This window comes from Tenrec ecaudatus, chromosome 2 (assembly GCF_050624435.1).
Source record: "Tenrec ecaudatus isolate mTenEca1 chromosome 2, mTenEca1.hap1, whole genome shotgun sequence".
Classification (NCBI taxonomy): Eukaryota; Metazoa; Chordata; class Mammalia; order Afrosoricida; family Tenrecidae; genus Tenrec; species Tenrec ecaudatus.
The window spans coordinates 254,288,554-254,303,467 of NC_134531.1; the positions used below are offsets into that span (position 1 = coordinate 254,288,554).

Sequence of the window (14,914 nt, forward strand, 5' to 3'; positions counted from 1 at the left end):
ATTGGCCAATAGAATACAAAGTATATAAAACATATCGTCCATCACGACCAGGTAGGATTCATCCCAGGGATGCAGGGATGGTTTAACATCCGAAAATTCATCAATATTATACATCTTATTGAGAAGAATAAGGATAAAACCATATGATAATATACATAGACGCAGAAAAAGCATTTGACAACATCTAACACCCATTCCTAATCAAGACACTCATGAAGAGAGGATTGGAAGGTAAACTCCTCAAGATGATACATGATATCTATGAAAGACCAACAGTCAACATCATAGTCAATGGAGAAAACACAAAAACAATCCCACTGAAAAAGGATGCAAACAAGGATGCCTCCTATCCCCATTTCTATTCAATATTGTTTTGGAGGTTCAGGCTTACAACATAAGACAGTGGAAGAACATCAAAGGGATCCAAATGGGAGAGGAGGAGGTAAAACTATCGCTATTTGCAGACGACATGATCTTGTACATTGAAAACCCCAAAAGCTCCACAGCTGTAGTACTTACAGCGATAGAGGAATTGGAATAGTAGCAGAATACAAGATCAGTAAACAGAAGTCGGTAGGTTTTCTATACATATTGGACAGGACCATGGAAGAGGGGCTTAAGAAGGAAGGACCCTTCACAGCATCTAAGACAAACTGAAATACCTAGGAATATATATAACAAAAAATACTAAAGACCTATACAAGGAAAATTACAAGATCATACTCCAGGAAACCAAAAGCAACCTCCACAAATGGAAGAACATCCCCTGCTCATGGATTGGAAGGTTCAACATAGTAAAGATAACAGTCCTACCTAAAGCACTTTATAAGTTCAATGATATTCCAGTTCAAATACCATCCACCTTCTTCAAAGAATTGGAAAAACTGACCACTAATTTCATATGGAGAGGGAAGAAACCCAGAATTAGCAGAGAACTTCTCAAGAAGAAGGACACAGTTTGAGGACTCGCCGTACCCAGTTTTTAATGCCTAATACACAGCTACAGTGATCAAAACCGCATGCTACTGGAACGACAGACCCTCAGACCAGTGGAAAAGAATAGAAAACCCAAGAACAAAACCATCAGCATATAGACAACTGATCTTCACAAGGGTCCTAAAACCATCAAGTGGGAAGCAAATGCCCTTTTTAACAAGTGGTGCTTGAAACAATGGATATTCACATGTAGAAAGATGAAACGAGATGTTTACCTCAGCCCATGCACAAGAATAAACTCAAGGTGGATCACAAACCTAGAAGTTAAACCCCAAACCATCAGGACCATCAAGGAGGGAATCGAACTAACCTCAGACCACTGGCCCAGGGAACTCATAGGCTCACTGCAATAGGGAAGGGTACACACACAGGTGAACTGGAAATCGACAAATGGGATTTAATAAGAACAAAGCACCTGTGTACCTTGAAAGACTTCACCAAGAGGGTGACAAGACAACCCACAGACTGGGAGAAGATTTTTAGTAATTACACTTCAGACAAAGGGCTCATTACTAAAATCTACAACACCATCATGACCTGCAAAAAGAGGAAAATGTTAACCCCCTAAGAAGTGGGCAAAAGAACTGAAAAGAATTGTCCCTAGGGAGGAGACCCATATGGCCAATAAGCATATGAGAGTGTTCCAGGTCATTGGCCATATGAGAACTGCAAATCAAAACAACCATGAGATACCACCTAACACCCCTGAGGCTAGTCCAAATCAGCAAATCAGAGAGCAACAAGTGTTGGAGGGGCTGTGGTGAAGTAGGAACCCTCCTCCACTGCTGGTGGTCGTGCAGATTTGTACAGCCACTGTGGAAAGCAATCTGGCGATACCTAAAGAAAATGGAAATTGATCTACCTTATGACCCAGCCATCCGTCTACTGGGCATATGTACCCGGTGGAAGCAACAAATAACACACGACCAGTAATCTGCATTCCAATGTTAATTGCAGCACAATTCACAATCGCAAAGACTTGGAAACAGCCTAAATTTCCATCCAGAGATGAGTGGATTAGTAAACTCTGGCATATACACACAATGGAGTTCTATGCAGCACTGAAAAGCATTGACGATCAAATGAAACATGTTGTTTCATGGGAAGAGCTGGAAGGAATCATGTTAAGCGAGGTAAGCCAAACTCAAAAGGACAGGTATAATATGAGTCCCCTGAGGTAAATACAATCAGCATGCCAGGAATATAAGAGTAAGCATCTATCTCACTATCTATCTCACTATAAGCTTAGATAGTTGTAGGGAGGGGCAGGCCACACCTAGGGAGGTACATGGGAGGCCAACATAAAGAAGGAGAAAGGGGGCAGGTGGAGGGAGAAGCGGGTTGGGGAGAAACCGAGTGGATGGCATGGGTGGAACAATGCACTAACCCACCCAGGGGGAGAGTATTTGTTGTGTCCCCACAGAACTGGAACATGCATCCAGACCACACCATGACATGCCAAACCAGGAGGGCAACGTAATGCGTGGAGGAATCCAGAAAGAGATTGGATCATACGCTGGCCCCATCCAGAATTAGCCCGGCCCCCTACCATTGAAGGGAGTATCACAGAAAATGAAAATAAATCGTCTGGTGTGAGAAAGGAACTGACCTACCACACCATACCCAGAAGGAAGCTGAAGCAAAGGATGGAGGAAGAATGGAGCGGAACACACATGGGCCCACCACGCTCAGAGGAAGATAGCATGGCATGAAGGGCACAATATACACAGAGGACCATATAGCCGGCCCCACGGCGAGATGTGACATCCTGCACTGACCCATGGCCCTACACGGGGCAGCACTGGAGACACAGTGGGGGATGTACGACTGAGCTGACACCACCACACTGAGGCAAAACACTGGGGGCGTGCAATGGAACGGCGGGGGAAGCAGAGCAAGGAGAGGATGGACGTTGGGGCCAGGAGATGGCACCCCATCAGCCTCATCCAGAAAATGCTCTTAAAGGCCAGCAAACAGACTTTGCACTACTAACGGGCTCTTTTTTTGTTGCTGTCTTTTTTTCTTTTTCTCTTCTTTTAAATTTTGTATGTCAGTTGCTTTTTTGTTTGTTAGTTTGTTGGTGTTGCTGTCGTCAATGCCATGTGCTTATGTGCCAATTTGGTGCTGTCAAAGCCACCCACATTTTATGCACATATTACTATATCTGCAGGTCCACCTAGATAAGATAGGCTGGACAAACAATGTGAGAAGAAAATAACGGGACCAATGGTCCTGGAGGGACATGAGAGTGTGGTAATTAGGGGAAGGGAGGAGGTGTTGGCCAACCCAGGGATAAAGGAACAACAAGTGGTTCAAAACCAGTGGAGGGAGGGGATGGGAGGACTGGTAGGGAGTGACCAGGGGCAAGGTAACTGAAAGGAATTACTGAAACCAGAATGAAGGCTGAACATGGTACTGGGGCAGGAGGAAACCGTAAGGAAATAGAGGAAAGGAGTAGGAGGCAAAGGGCATACACAGAAGCCTAAATACAGACATGTACACATGTAAATATAGTTATAATTATGGGGGAAATAGACCTATGTGCATATATTTATAAGTTCAGTAGTAGGGTAGCAGGTGGACATTGGGCCTCCTCGAGTGCATTCCTTCAATACAAGAGCACCTTGCTCAGCTAAATGGTCATTTCATGATACCTTCCTTTCTGATATTATTGCTGAAGACAGACGTGTGCATAAGAAGGGTAGTAGGGAGGAGATAAGTCACTTAGGGTTCAGTGTAGCAATAATGAAACTCACAACTTTCTCTAGTTCTTAAACACTTCCTCTCCCCAACTATCATGATCCCAATTCTGCCTTGCAAACCTGGTTAGATGCGAGGATGCACAGCAGTACCGATGGACTCTGGAAACACAGGGAATCTAGGACAGATGAATGCCTTGGGACCAAGCCTGGGAGTGGCAATACCGGGAGGGAAAGGGGGGTGGTAAGGGGGAACCATTCTCGGGCATCTACATATAATCTCATCTTTGGGGGATGGGCAACAGGAAAGTGGGTGAAGGGAGATGCCGGGCAGTGTAAGATAAGATAAAATAATTTATAAATTATTAAGGGTTCATGAGGGAGGGGGAAGTGGGGAGGGAGGGAGAGGAAAAAAAGGGAAAATGAGGAGCTGATTGCAGGAACTCAAGAGGAAGGTGAATTTTGAGAATGATGAAGGCAACGAATGTATAAGTGGGATTTACATAACTGAAATATGTATGGACTGTGATAAGAATTTTATGAATCCCAATAAAATGATTAAAAAAACAATCCCCCCCCAAAAAGAATAAAACTACCTTTCTTTTTCAAAAATTGTCTTTAGACTTTGTTTTTTCGTTCCTTTTGATAGCTCACACACTATTCTAGTATTTAAGTAAAAGGTTCCCATTGGTTTTAATCTATTAATATATATTTTATGTTGTTTGGCTGTGAGTCATCCGCATTCATAGCAACCTCTCATTTTTAGAGAAGCAGATTGCCAGACCCTTTCTCCTGTAAGCAGATGGAGGGTTTGAACTGCCAAACTTTGCATTTGCAGCTGAGTTCTTCATGATTGAACCACCAGGTTTCCTTTGTCTTAAAAATGCACACATACAAATTATTTTGTTACTCTGAAATGTAACTGAATATTAGGTAAATATGGTGGTATTTAATATGAAACTATTTTACTTCATCATTTTGAAATTGTTATTCTTCTTTAAAAATGCGTATACCTTTCTAACAAATTATCATTAATAAGAATATCAACTATAGAAATGTCAACTAAGCCCATATGGAAGAATCACAACAACACTCCTGATCCAAGGATTGTAAATAATACAATTCAAATCCCAAAGCAGGAATGATATCAGAGCATAAATTGTGAAATTTTGGTTTGCAGAAGGCTATCGAATGCAAAGGAAGACCTAAATCCATCTGCAGGATCAACACGTGGGATAATCCTCCAGCAATTCCCCTCTAATCATAATTGAGGGATGGGAATCACCTAGTTTGGAAACAGCATTGTAGAGACAATTAGAGTAGATTAAAATGATAAATCTGGCTTGAATGGTTAAAATCGTGTTATGGGCTTTCCCTTTTTATACACTTTGAGCTTGATTTTGTTTTTAATATCATCTGTTTTTTTTTCAAATTTGGATTTATCTTTGTTGTATATTGCTATTGTTAGTAGTCTTCTTGACTCTCTGTTTTGTGTTTTTCTAGTTTTCAGTATATGAAACTCAGGATGGGTGAATACACAAGGAAAATAACTAGAATAAGGTTTTTTTGGGGTGGGTGATATACAGCAGGGTAGATGGGAAGGGTAATAGGGAGCTGATATCAAGGAATACAAGAAGGAAGAAAATTTTTTAAGCTGATTGTGGTAGAGATTGTGCAAACATTGAACAACGCAATTGTACAATGGTGTGTATGATGTCTGGATGATGTCCGTATAAAATGGGTTTAAAAAAAGAATATCAATTCTATTTCAAGCTGCTTTCAATGACATGAAAATTATTTACAGTCTTATAGACAACTTTTATATTCTAATTCTTATCTTTATCTTCATCAAAAATTCAAGAATATAGGCTAAGAAATTATAGCAAATAATACGTGGTGTGGTACATTTCTTTTTATGTCTTTTCTTCCTCGATATAAATTCAGGAGTCTTTACTTGATCATTGCATGTTTGTGTACATTTGTGTGTGTTTGCAAATTTGGGTTATAGTATGAAATTTATTTTAATATTAAACATTTTCTATGATTAGATTGGTTCTCAATACCAATCTATCTTTCAAGAAGATCCACATGTAGACTTTATATACTTTTACTTTCTCACGACTGATTATGTAATTTGTTATGTCTATTATAAAAAACGAATCAAGTAGAGCATATAGTAAAAAGGACAGTACAAAATAGACAATAAATGCTATTTGTAGGTAACATATCTACTTAAAATACATTCTTAGTGGAACATGATAATAGGAGAAAGATAAAATACCAACATAAAAGTATTTAGTGACTATGAGAAAATATCTGTGTCGATTGTTCTTTGTTATCTATCAATCATATATTTATTTATCTTTAATCTACCTACCTCCATCTAGGTATATGAAGTGGTGTCACATAGAGTTAGCAGAGACGAAATGAGTAAGTCTAGTTCAAACAGGCTCTTTTTACAGAGGTTGTGTACATTTCTTAGCCAATTCCCACTAGCATATCTTGCTCCTGGAAAAAACTCTGAACTGTGGTTTTGATGGACAAGAAGGAGGTCCAAAGCATTCGCTGTGATTGCTCTTCAGCTGTAATTATGTTTGTAAAGGTTTAGTAGTTATTTCTGAAATTTTATTATTTAAAAAATTAATTATTTCAAAATTTGAATTATTGGCATGACCAGAGGCTGAACAATGTAAAAGGAGTATGGATGGAGAGAATAAAGGAATAAACAATTCATTTTTGGTTAATTAAAAACTTCAATCAGACTATCATCTAACAGAGCTAATCTAATCTAAATATCTAATCTTTCTCCCTAACCCCTCAACTCAACTCTATGCATATCTTATAAAGTTAGCAAATTAGACAGAATACCTAAGAAAAAAAGTTCAAGAATAGCTGCCATTACAATAATCAGAATATTACCTGGAAACTCAAGCTATAATAATTTAAAGATGTCCTAGGAGAATATGGAGCAAAACCCCCCTCGATGTTGTCAACTTGAATTCATATTTTAATATTCATTGGATCATATCATAATACCATTAGATGTGGTAAACCCACTCATATCCAACTTCGACATTATTCATTGAAAAATTTTTTGATATATATAGCATGCTTGGAAAGTGCAATTTAAAGCTAGATTAAAAATGATTCTTAAAGTGATTTTCCCATAGATTGTAAGTAGATTTAGAAGCCATTCTTATTGTACCCAAACTCAAGGTTTAGACAGACATTTTTCTTTTTTTTTCTATTTCCACCCTGGATTCTTTGTAGGCACTTTACTTCTTCATTCGTCTGACCAAAGTAATTTCATGGCTCTCATGAATAAGTAATTTATAGTATGATTCTGATTCTGTCCTGCTGTCATTATCAAATTATTCTGGGTTCTAACTTTACACTTATACCCAGCTATCATATCCTGAGCAGAACAACTTATGTTTCTTAAGAGAAGTATGTTTTGGTTAAGATTAAGTAAAGTCATATTTTCTAATTGTTAGGATAATTTTCCATATAATACCTATTCAATGAAAATCTAATCATGCTTCACCCTAATTAAAAACATCATATGGATCCATTCCGTAATCAGGTAAGGCTCATGACCAAGAGAGTATCTTCATGCTTGTCCCTGAATAGCTTTCCGTCTTAATCTTCCGTCTTTTCCCCATCTATGGCCCATCACTGCAGCATACCACATTATATGCTAACTCATAAACCATTCCTGTTTTTCGCTGCCTTTAAATCTGTGCTGCTTCCAAGTATTTAATCCTCCTGATTACTTTCCTAATCCATTGGTGCTATGTAGGGGGTCCCTCTTCCTTGCTCAAAAAAACACCCTTTGCGTTTTTAAATAATACATAATCTCTAAAATTGTGGGTATTAAAAAGTCTAAACAGTGACCTATTTGAAGCCAGAAGCTATAGTTCTTCATTATCTTTATTTTAACCTATAGTTCTAGACAGGGTCTGGCACCTATTACGTGTTCTATACGCTTTTGTTAAATGATCGAATGAATGAATCACTGTCAAATATCGGACATTTCTGCTAAGCAACTTCAGATCATTATTCTTCTATACAGCACCCGAGAGAATTCAAGTGACTTGAAATTCAGAGCTACACAATCACACGGAATCAGATTGCTAATATTTAGATCCTAACTTGTTTTTTCTCCATTAACCTAGATTGCTTTCCCTAGAAGCTCCAGTCACCTTGTTGAGATTTACTCTATTTACAGTGTTCATCTGTGAGTAAGTGCATTTCTGACTGAAAATGTCATCATCTGTGATCATTAGGTAAATGTCTTCATCTGGGATATGAGGAACATTGAGATTCAAGGGTACAATAAACAGTGTGGAAAGGACAATTACTCTTCCCAGGGCCACTCTTAGTTTTGGATTTAAGGGCCATTGTTAGTTTTGGATTTAAGATAGGGTATGTCCTATGGGTAAGAACAAAAACAAAATCAGCAGACCATAGCCAGGGCCTGTGGACATTTTCATGTTGCTTTTTATTCCTGAGTCATATTTCCTGATAATTACCATTTAATCACAATTCGTTCATATCTAGCTTGAGAGTCAGTAGTCTCTGAGAGGATTATAAATAACTATCACGGACAGCGTGAGTAGCTCATAAGTGTCCTTTTCCTTCTTAGTCTACTCTGCCTCAGCTGCAGCAGAGGAAACAAGGAAGGCCCTTGAGCAGAAAGATGCATTGACATGGTGGCTGCCACCATGGGTTCCAACACAGCATCCGTGAGGGTGTCTCAGGACCTGGCAGTACACCATTCTTTTGTGCCTAGGGTTGCTATGAATCAGAATGGACTCAATGACACTTAACATCATCAACAACAACAACAAGCTGTGTCCTTTTCTACTTCAACATCTCATCCCTTTTCTACCGTTGAGTTAAACATACGTGGGGCTTCTCCTCAGGGATGCCTTGCAGGAAGTGAGCCTTGCCGGCTGAAGCAGGGAACTGGCTAAGGCAGCTGAACCCTCGTCTGACCATCAGAAAGCAAGAGACCCAAGAATTAGAAAGGCGAGGCTCACGAGCCATTTATCTCTCTGCCCTCCAATTAACCCATGTGTTTATTGGTCAGATTGGGACGATAAGCGAAAGACCGCACATACCACTTTTACTGAGAAGGTCTTACAGGTTGCCAGTGTGCACCAAAATGAAAAGCAGCCACCACAGCAAATGACTTTTCTCTCCTAGAATTTAAGTCCCAAGTGGTTTCACTTTGAGAGTGGACAACATAAGGACTGCAATCTCTTTAATGGTCTTATAAGTAGCATGTTTAAAATAATTCAAAGTGCGGTGCTTTCCAAGGTGGTGCATTGGGCAAGCAAGAAAGCAGCTTTTAGTTTCAAATTCTAGCTCAGGTTTTTTTTTTCCAGCCAGATGACTTTGGGAAAATAGCCCCATTTCTCCAAGTCCCTGCTTTCTCAGACACAAATTTAGGAGAATGATAATTACTTCACTGGATGTTGAAAGGTTTCAATGAGATCATCCAAGTTAAATATTGTACAGATTTTCTGGAACTTAAGGGCTCACTAATTGGTAACTATCATTATCTTTATTCAAATTCATTAACAGGAAATTTGTAATTCTTGGGTTCTTATATGAATATCAGTATTTTCACAGTGATGGAAATTGCTTCATATTATAACACAATACTTGAGCATTTTTTAATAGAAGTGAAAAGTAATACATATTACCCCTACAGAAGGACAGTAGTGAGATGAATTGCTAAAAACCAAGAACAAATCCAATCATAGATCTTGATTTAGAATGGGTTAAAATTTCAAAGTCTTTGTTACATGCCAGTAAAACATCTCATTCCCCGTGTTTCCCTGCTTGGCTTCCAGTATGTCAAGGCTAAGAACTGAGATTCTGATTAAGTCTATCCATCTATATTTAAACTTACAAAGTGCATTTCAGCAGTGTTTGTCTTCTGACACTCGTTTTATTGGTCTAACTGAGACAACAAGCCGAATGGCACAATTTTGAACTAACTGCTAAATTTATTTGCTCATGGCTTTATTCTTTTCCCAGTTTTCATTAGTATCCGGTTATGATGCCAGAATTACAGAGCAATTAGGCTAATGGCATCCATTGAGAGTCCCTTGTGTTATAGTGTGAGCAATGGATTCTGCAAAAAGAATCGTACTTGTGCCATATTACAGTTGTGGTCCAGCAAGGCGGTTCATATACGTACTTAATGGTCACACCGTTAATGTTACCACTGGTGGCTGCATCAAAAATGAACTGAAATGACTATGAGAGTATTCATATGCACAGAATCCAGTTTCAAGAAACTACTGGGAATTTAAGACATCCGATTTTAAAACATCAGGTAAAATTGGAATGGCGTTATATGAATTCCATGTTTTATGTCCTTGGAGAAACTTACTTTCATCTCCGGTTTCAAATTCAAACTTCTGACTGTAGCCACTGTACCCTGTTGCAGTCCGCACTCGGATATGGAATATGTATTTGGTGGCAGGCTTGAGACCTGTGATGATGACACTGGGGGCCTTGGACCTCGTGGAGGAATAGGTCAGCTGCTCATGCTCCTGAAGGACAGACAAAAGGAGAGAGGCCGTGAAGCCCTGTTTTTCTGCCTTTATCGTGGAGAAAGTCCAAAATTAAGCGGAAGGATTCTGTCCGAATATCTAAAGCATGGAGCAGAAAAGAAGTATAAGCATGATTTCCCGTAATTGAGCATTCAGTTATTTATCATTAGGATGCATATGATATGGTCTTGACTTGGAAGTTAACTAAGAAAGATGATTCATCCTACAGAAGCTGCGCCTATGTTTTAAGTGATTTGGATTTCTGGCCCAACTCCAAGGAATGACGGTGACGTGAGAGCACATTTGCAGAGAATGGCAGCGGCTTCCTAGAGCAGAATGGGTGCGTCAGATCAGGTCATAGCAGCAGAGAGCCAGGAGCCAAGGTGGGAGAATCAAGGACCCGCTACTCACTTCTACCCGCAGGTAGTGCCAAAATGCCGGCGCTATCCGTGGGTAGACCTGTGGGTAAAAGGAAAAAATAGATATTAATTGTTTTTTAGGGTTTGAAATTATTTCTCCTGAGTCAGTTGCATTGGTCAGTGTTTTGGCATGTTCTAGGTAGTAGCAATTGAGGTTGAGTCCATTTAAGGTATAAATGGTGAGATCTTTCCTGTGAGGAAGGATTGACACCTCTCCCACCCCACAGCTCTCAAATCAAGGTGTCTTCTTAAAGATGTACACATGACATAGTTAGGTAGGCCGAAAAATAACGATGAAAGACTTACCACAGCAGAATCAGAGGCAGAGCATGAGGCTGGTTCCCAGTCTACTGTGTTAAATACTAACTACCGCACTTCATTAACAGGAAATTAATTTGCCAAGATAGTCTCATTGAGAGGGTATGTAAGTGGACTCTTTTTGCAACCAAATTAGAACAAGACAGCTCATTTTACCTAGGCACACAATGCACAATGATTGTCTACAATGTACTAATGATGGAGACAAAGAGAATTTAAGACTGTTTTTATACAGTATTTTTATACAACAATTTTATTTGCAAAACACCCGGGGGTGGATAGAGATCTATTCATATGAACAACTCCTCTCAATTCATCAGATCAGTCTAGGTCAGGAAACTTAAGTCAAGTCTCCACAATTCTCATCATTTGCCGCATCTGGAGATAGACATTCTGAAGGATGGAAGTGGCTTTCAAGGTCACTAATTCAATCAGGCATTTGTTGCTTGAGTCCCACCTATAACATTTCCATCCCGATTTCATTTAGTCTTTGCCTGGAAACCTCTGTTTCTCAGGAAAACTTCCAGAACAAGAAATGCAGTTATAAAAATCTACACATCCTAGTATGCAGGATATGCATTTACTTGCGGGTGATGCTTTAAGATTTAGAACTATGAAACTCTTTTCCCTTAAGCTACTTTTGAGAAAAAAAGTACTTATCTTAAGGATCATTTTTAAACTTTATGGCCTTATTTGTCAGAACTTTATATGCTATAATGTTGTTCCGTGTCTAGCTGAGGAATTGGATTTTCCATCTATATCCAAAATAATAAAACTGTTTATTAAACATAAAGTACAAAGAAAAAATGATTTAACCACCGTAATATTTCAAATAAAAAAGAACAAACAGATAAATTGTGACCTATATTTGTCTGCAGACTACGTGGGAAAAGCATATTTATCCACTTAGAATAAAACTTAAGGAAAGAAAAATAAAGTCTGTATAAAATGATTGATGACAATAATTATCTGGCAAGTGTTGAAAAGAGACTGCGGGTGCTTCCGTGGAAGTTGAATCATGCAGGAAACACAGACCATTCCAGGCCAGGGCATTTCACCTGCAGCCCCACCATGTCTCCCAGAGGAGACTTCTGTATTGCCGGGAGGCTGAACTGGTTTCCTTGGAGCTTCCACACTAAAACAGACTAGAGAAAATGTCTTGTGATTTAATTCTGAATATCAACTAATAGAGCCATATGCGTCACAATGGTCTAATCTGCCACTGACCCTGGAGTGTCGAGAACAAGGTCTTCATTCATTCTGCTGTGAGTGAGGTCGTCAAGACCCAGGATTTGATTGGAAAGCAACTGAGGCCAAGGACAAGGGCTGTGAGCAGGAACTTGCCCATATTAAGCCTTTCATTATCACAAACCACTGACATTGAGTCAATGTTGATTCATAGAAACCCTTAAAGAATTTTTTGAAGAGCAAATAGTCTCATCTTTCTCCCAAGGAGAGCAGGTGGGTGCGAACTACCAATGTTGTGATTTGTAGTCCAGCCTCATAAGCATCAAGTGCCATGCTGTGGACAAAAAGTATTTCCAGGCTATTAGAAGAGACAGTATTGTTTCAGGTAGAAACATAGAATTTAAAAAATAAATTGCATTTGTATGATGTTACCATTCAGTTCTGAGTACTTACTACCTTTCAAAGTAACATGAGATTTAAAAATTGTTTCAAACTCAGATTATCATTCAGGTATGCTTTTATGTGTCAACATAAATTGTCAGCTGGTAAATAAATGACATAAAGCAAAGCTTGAAAGGCATAACATCACAGGTTGCAAAATATCCCGAGTTGAGGATGAAGTGGTTGAATACACTCCAGTTACGAGCATTGGTAGCCTTGTGTGGTAATGCTTGTTTGCTGAAAAGGAAGCCGTTTGTTCCACCATTTATGCTTGAATGAGCACAGATGTAATCACTATGCTTGTAGGAAAACTTAGTAACAATATGCATACATACCCATTTCTTAAAATCACCCAATTCTTCACTGCCTATTTCATAAAGATATATATATATATATAATTGCTTTTTAAATAAAATAGTTCAGAGCCAACTAGAACAAAGGGCATTACCAGAAGTACATGCTTATTTATTGCTCCACAGAGATGTTGATATTTACTTTGGAGCCATGTGGGCATCGTGGTGGTGTGTTGGGCCATGATCTAAAAGGCATGGGAGATGGGGCTTCTCCTCCCATAGAGTCAGCGTCTGGGAAACAGAAACGGTCCCAGGGGCTGTTCTCCCCTGCCCCACAGGGTGGCTATGAATCTGCATCGACTCCATGGCAGTGAGGTCGGAGGTTTTTGGTTTTCCCTTTAAAAAATACTCAAGAATACACTCAAGCATTGCTCCTTCTCAGTTGCCCCAAATTAAGTAGTTTCCAGGAGTCTGATCTTATTTTCACATTTATGCAAGATATTGGATTTAGCTTTCTATTGGCGTTGGTTATTTCTGGTAGCTACAAGGGGCACAGTTACTAGTGTGGAGATGGTGAGAATGCAAACTAAACACTATAACCCAGTGGAAAAAGAACAGGCTCAAGTGTTCAGTTCCTACAGCAAGCTCTTTCTGAAACCAGAGACAATAATTTGGTTTGTATTGGTGGGATATAATGTGCAGAGATAAATATTTAGGATTGAACTTTGTCTGATCTCTATTCTGCTTTATTGTGTACCTTTGAATGTCACCTTCAAGGGTTTGATTTTTTAAGGCAGAAAATTAATTCCACAGATGCTCATTGAATGCTCGCTATGCGCAACATTTCGGGGGGACTCTATTAGTTTTAGTCAACGTCATTGTCAACAGCCTGCTTAGTGCTTACCTTTTATTTGGTGCCTAGCATTTAAATTCTACTTTTATGCCAGAAGTGAAAGTCACCTCTCTTCTTCCATGAATAATTTTCATCACATTTGCCATCCGTTCCCACTTAAGGAAGTAGATTCAATAGGGCCGTGCAGTGGTCAGCTTTCAGCTGCTTTGCTTCCAACTAAACTTTTGATGCGAATGGAGCTTCTGCAAGAGATTGCCTCTTGGCTGTTCTTTCCTGTATTTAACTGGATTATATCTGTGCCCAAAATTTGTGGTGGATAGTTTTTCCATACATAAAGATCTAAAGATATATTAGCAAACATGATACACCAATGATTGCTTAGGCATTATTTTAGAGTTTACAGGGAATTTCTATATATGTTCTTTATGTCATGCTCATAACAATAGTCTGTAATTAGAAGAACTAGTGATAACCTTCTTTTCTTTTATGTTGAAGGTGGTCCAGAATGACTAGTAACTTACCTACCAAAGGAAGCCACATAACTGATCAGTGGCTTTCATTCAACATGTGTTTTTTACACAATATTCAATTTAGGTGTATATGTCCAATGCAAATATGCTTATAGATTATACTCTGAGCCAGGTGATTTCTTTCACACTATCTAGTATTGATAGTCAAAATATTAGAAATTACTTTGAATTTAAAGCAGCCTGTGAATAAGTTATTGGCAGACATGTAAAATACTTTAATATACGTAGTTTCTCAATTGATTGCAAAAATTCTCAATAACAACCATTTAATTAAATATTTCCACAACAAAATTAGTTTCTACTCAGGTTGTCATGTACATGCATGCTGCCATTATTCCATTATCTCTTGATTAATGTTCTATATAGATGGATTCTGGATGGTACATGTGACTTATGAATCACCTAATATTATGTGGAACCTAAAATATGCTGGGTTATGGCTAGGGATGGAGTTTATTTGACAGAATATAGAGAATTATTTTGAGAAGTTTGATATTTGAAGGTAGCTGGCTGGCTTTATTCTCAGAGCAGTAAAATAGGATAGATTAAAGAATCGTTGAATTTTTCTTTATCCTCTCAAGTCATATCAGCTGAAAACAGTAATAACT

At 38.8% G+C, this 14,914-nt stretch overlaps 1 protein-coding gene across 1 annotated transcript in view; it reads right to left on the reverse strand.

Moving 5' to 3' along the window:
• Positions 1–14,914, reverse strand: part of EPHA6 (EPH receptor A6) — a 1,136,602-nt gene that overhangs the window by 393,661 nt on the left and 728,027 nt on the right. Inside the window, 1 exon segment of the mRNA XM_075543438.1 lies at positions 10,102–10,264. Coding sequence (XP_075399553.1) covers positions 10,102–10,264 — 163 coding nt within the window.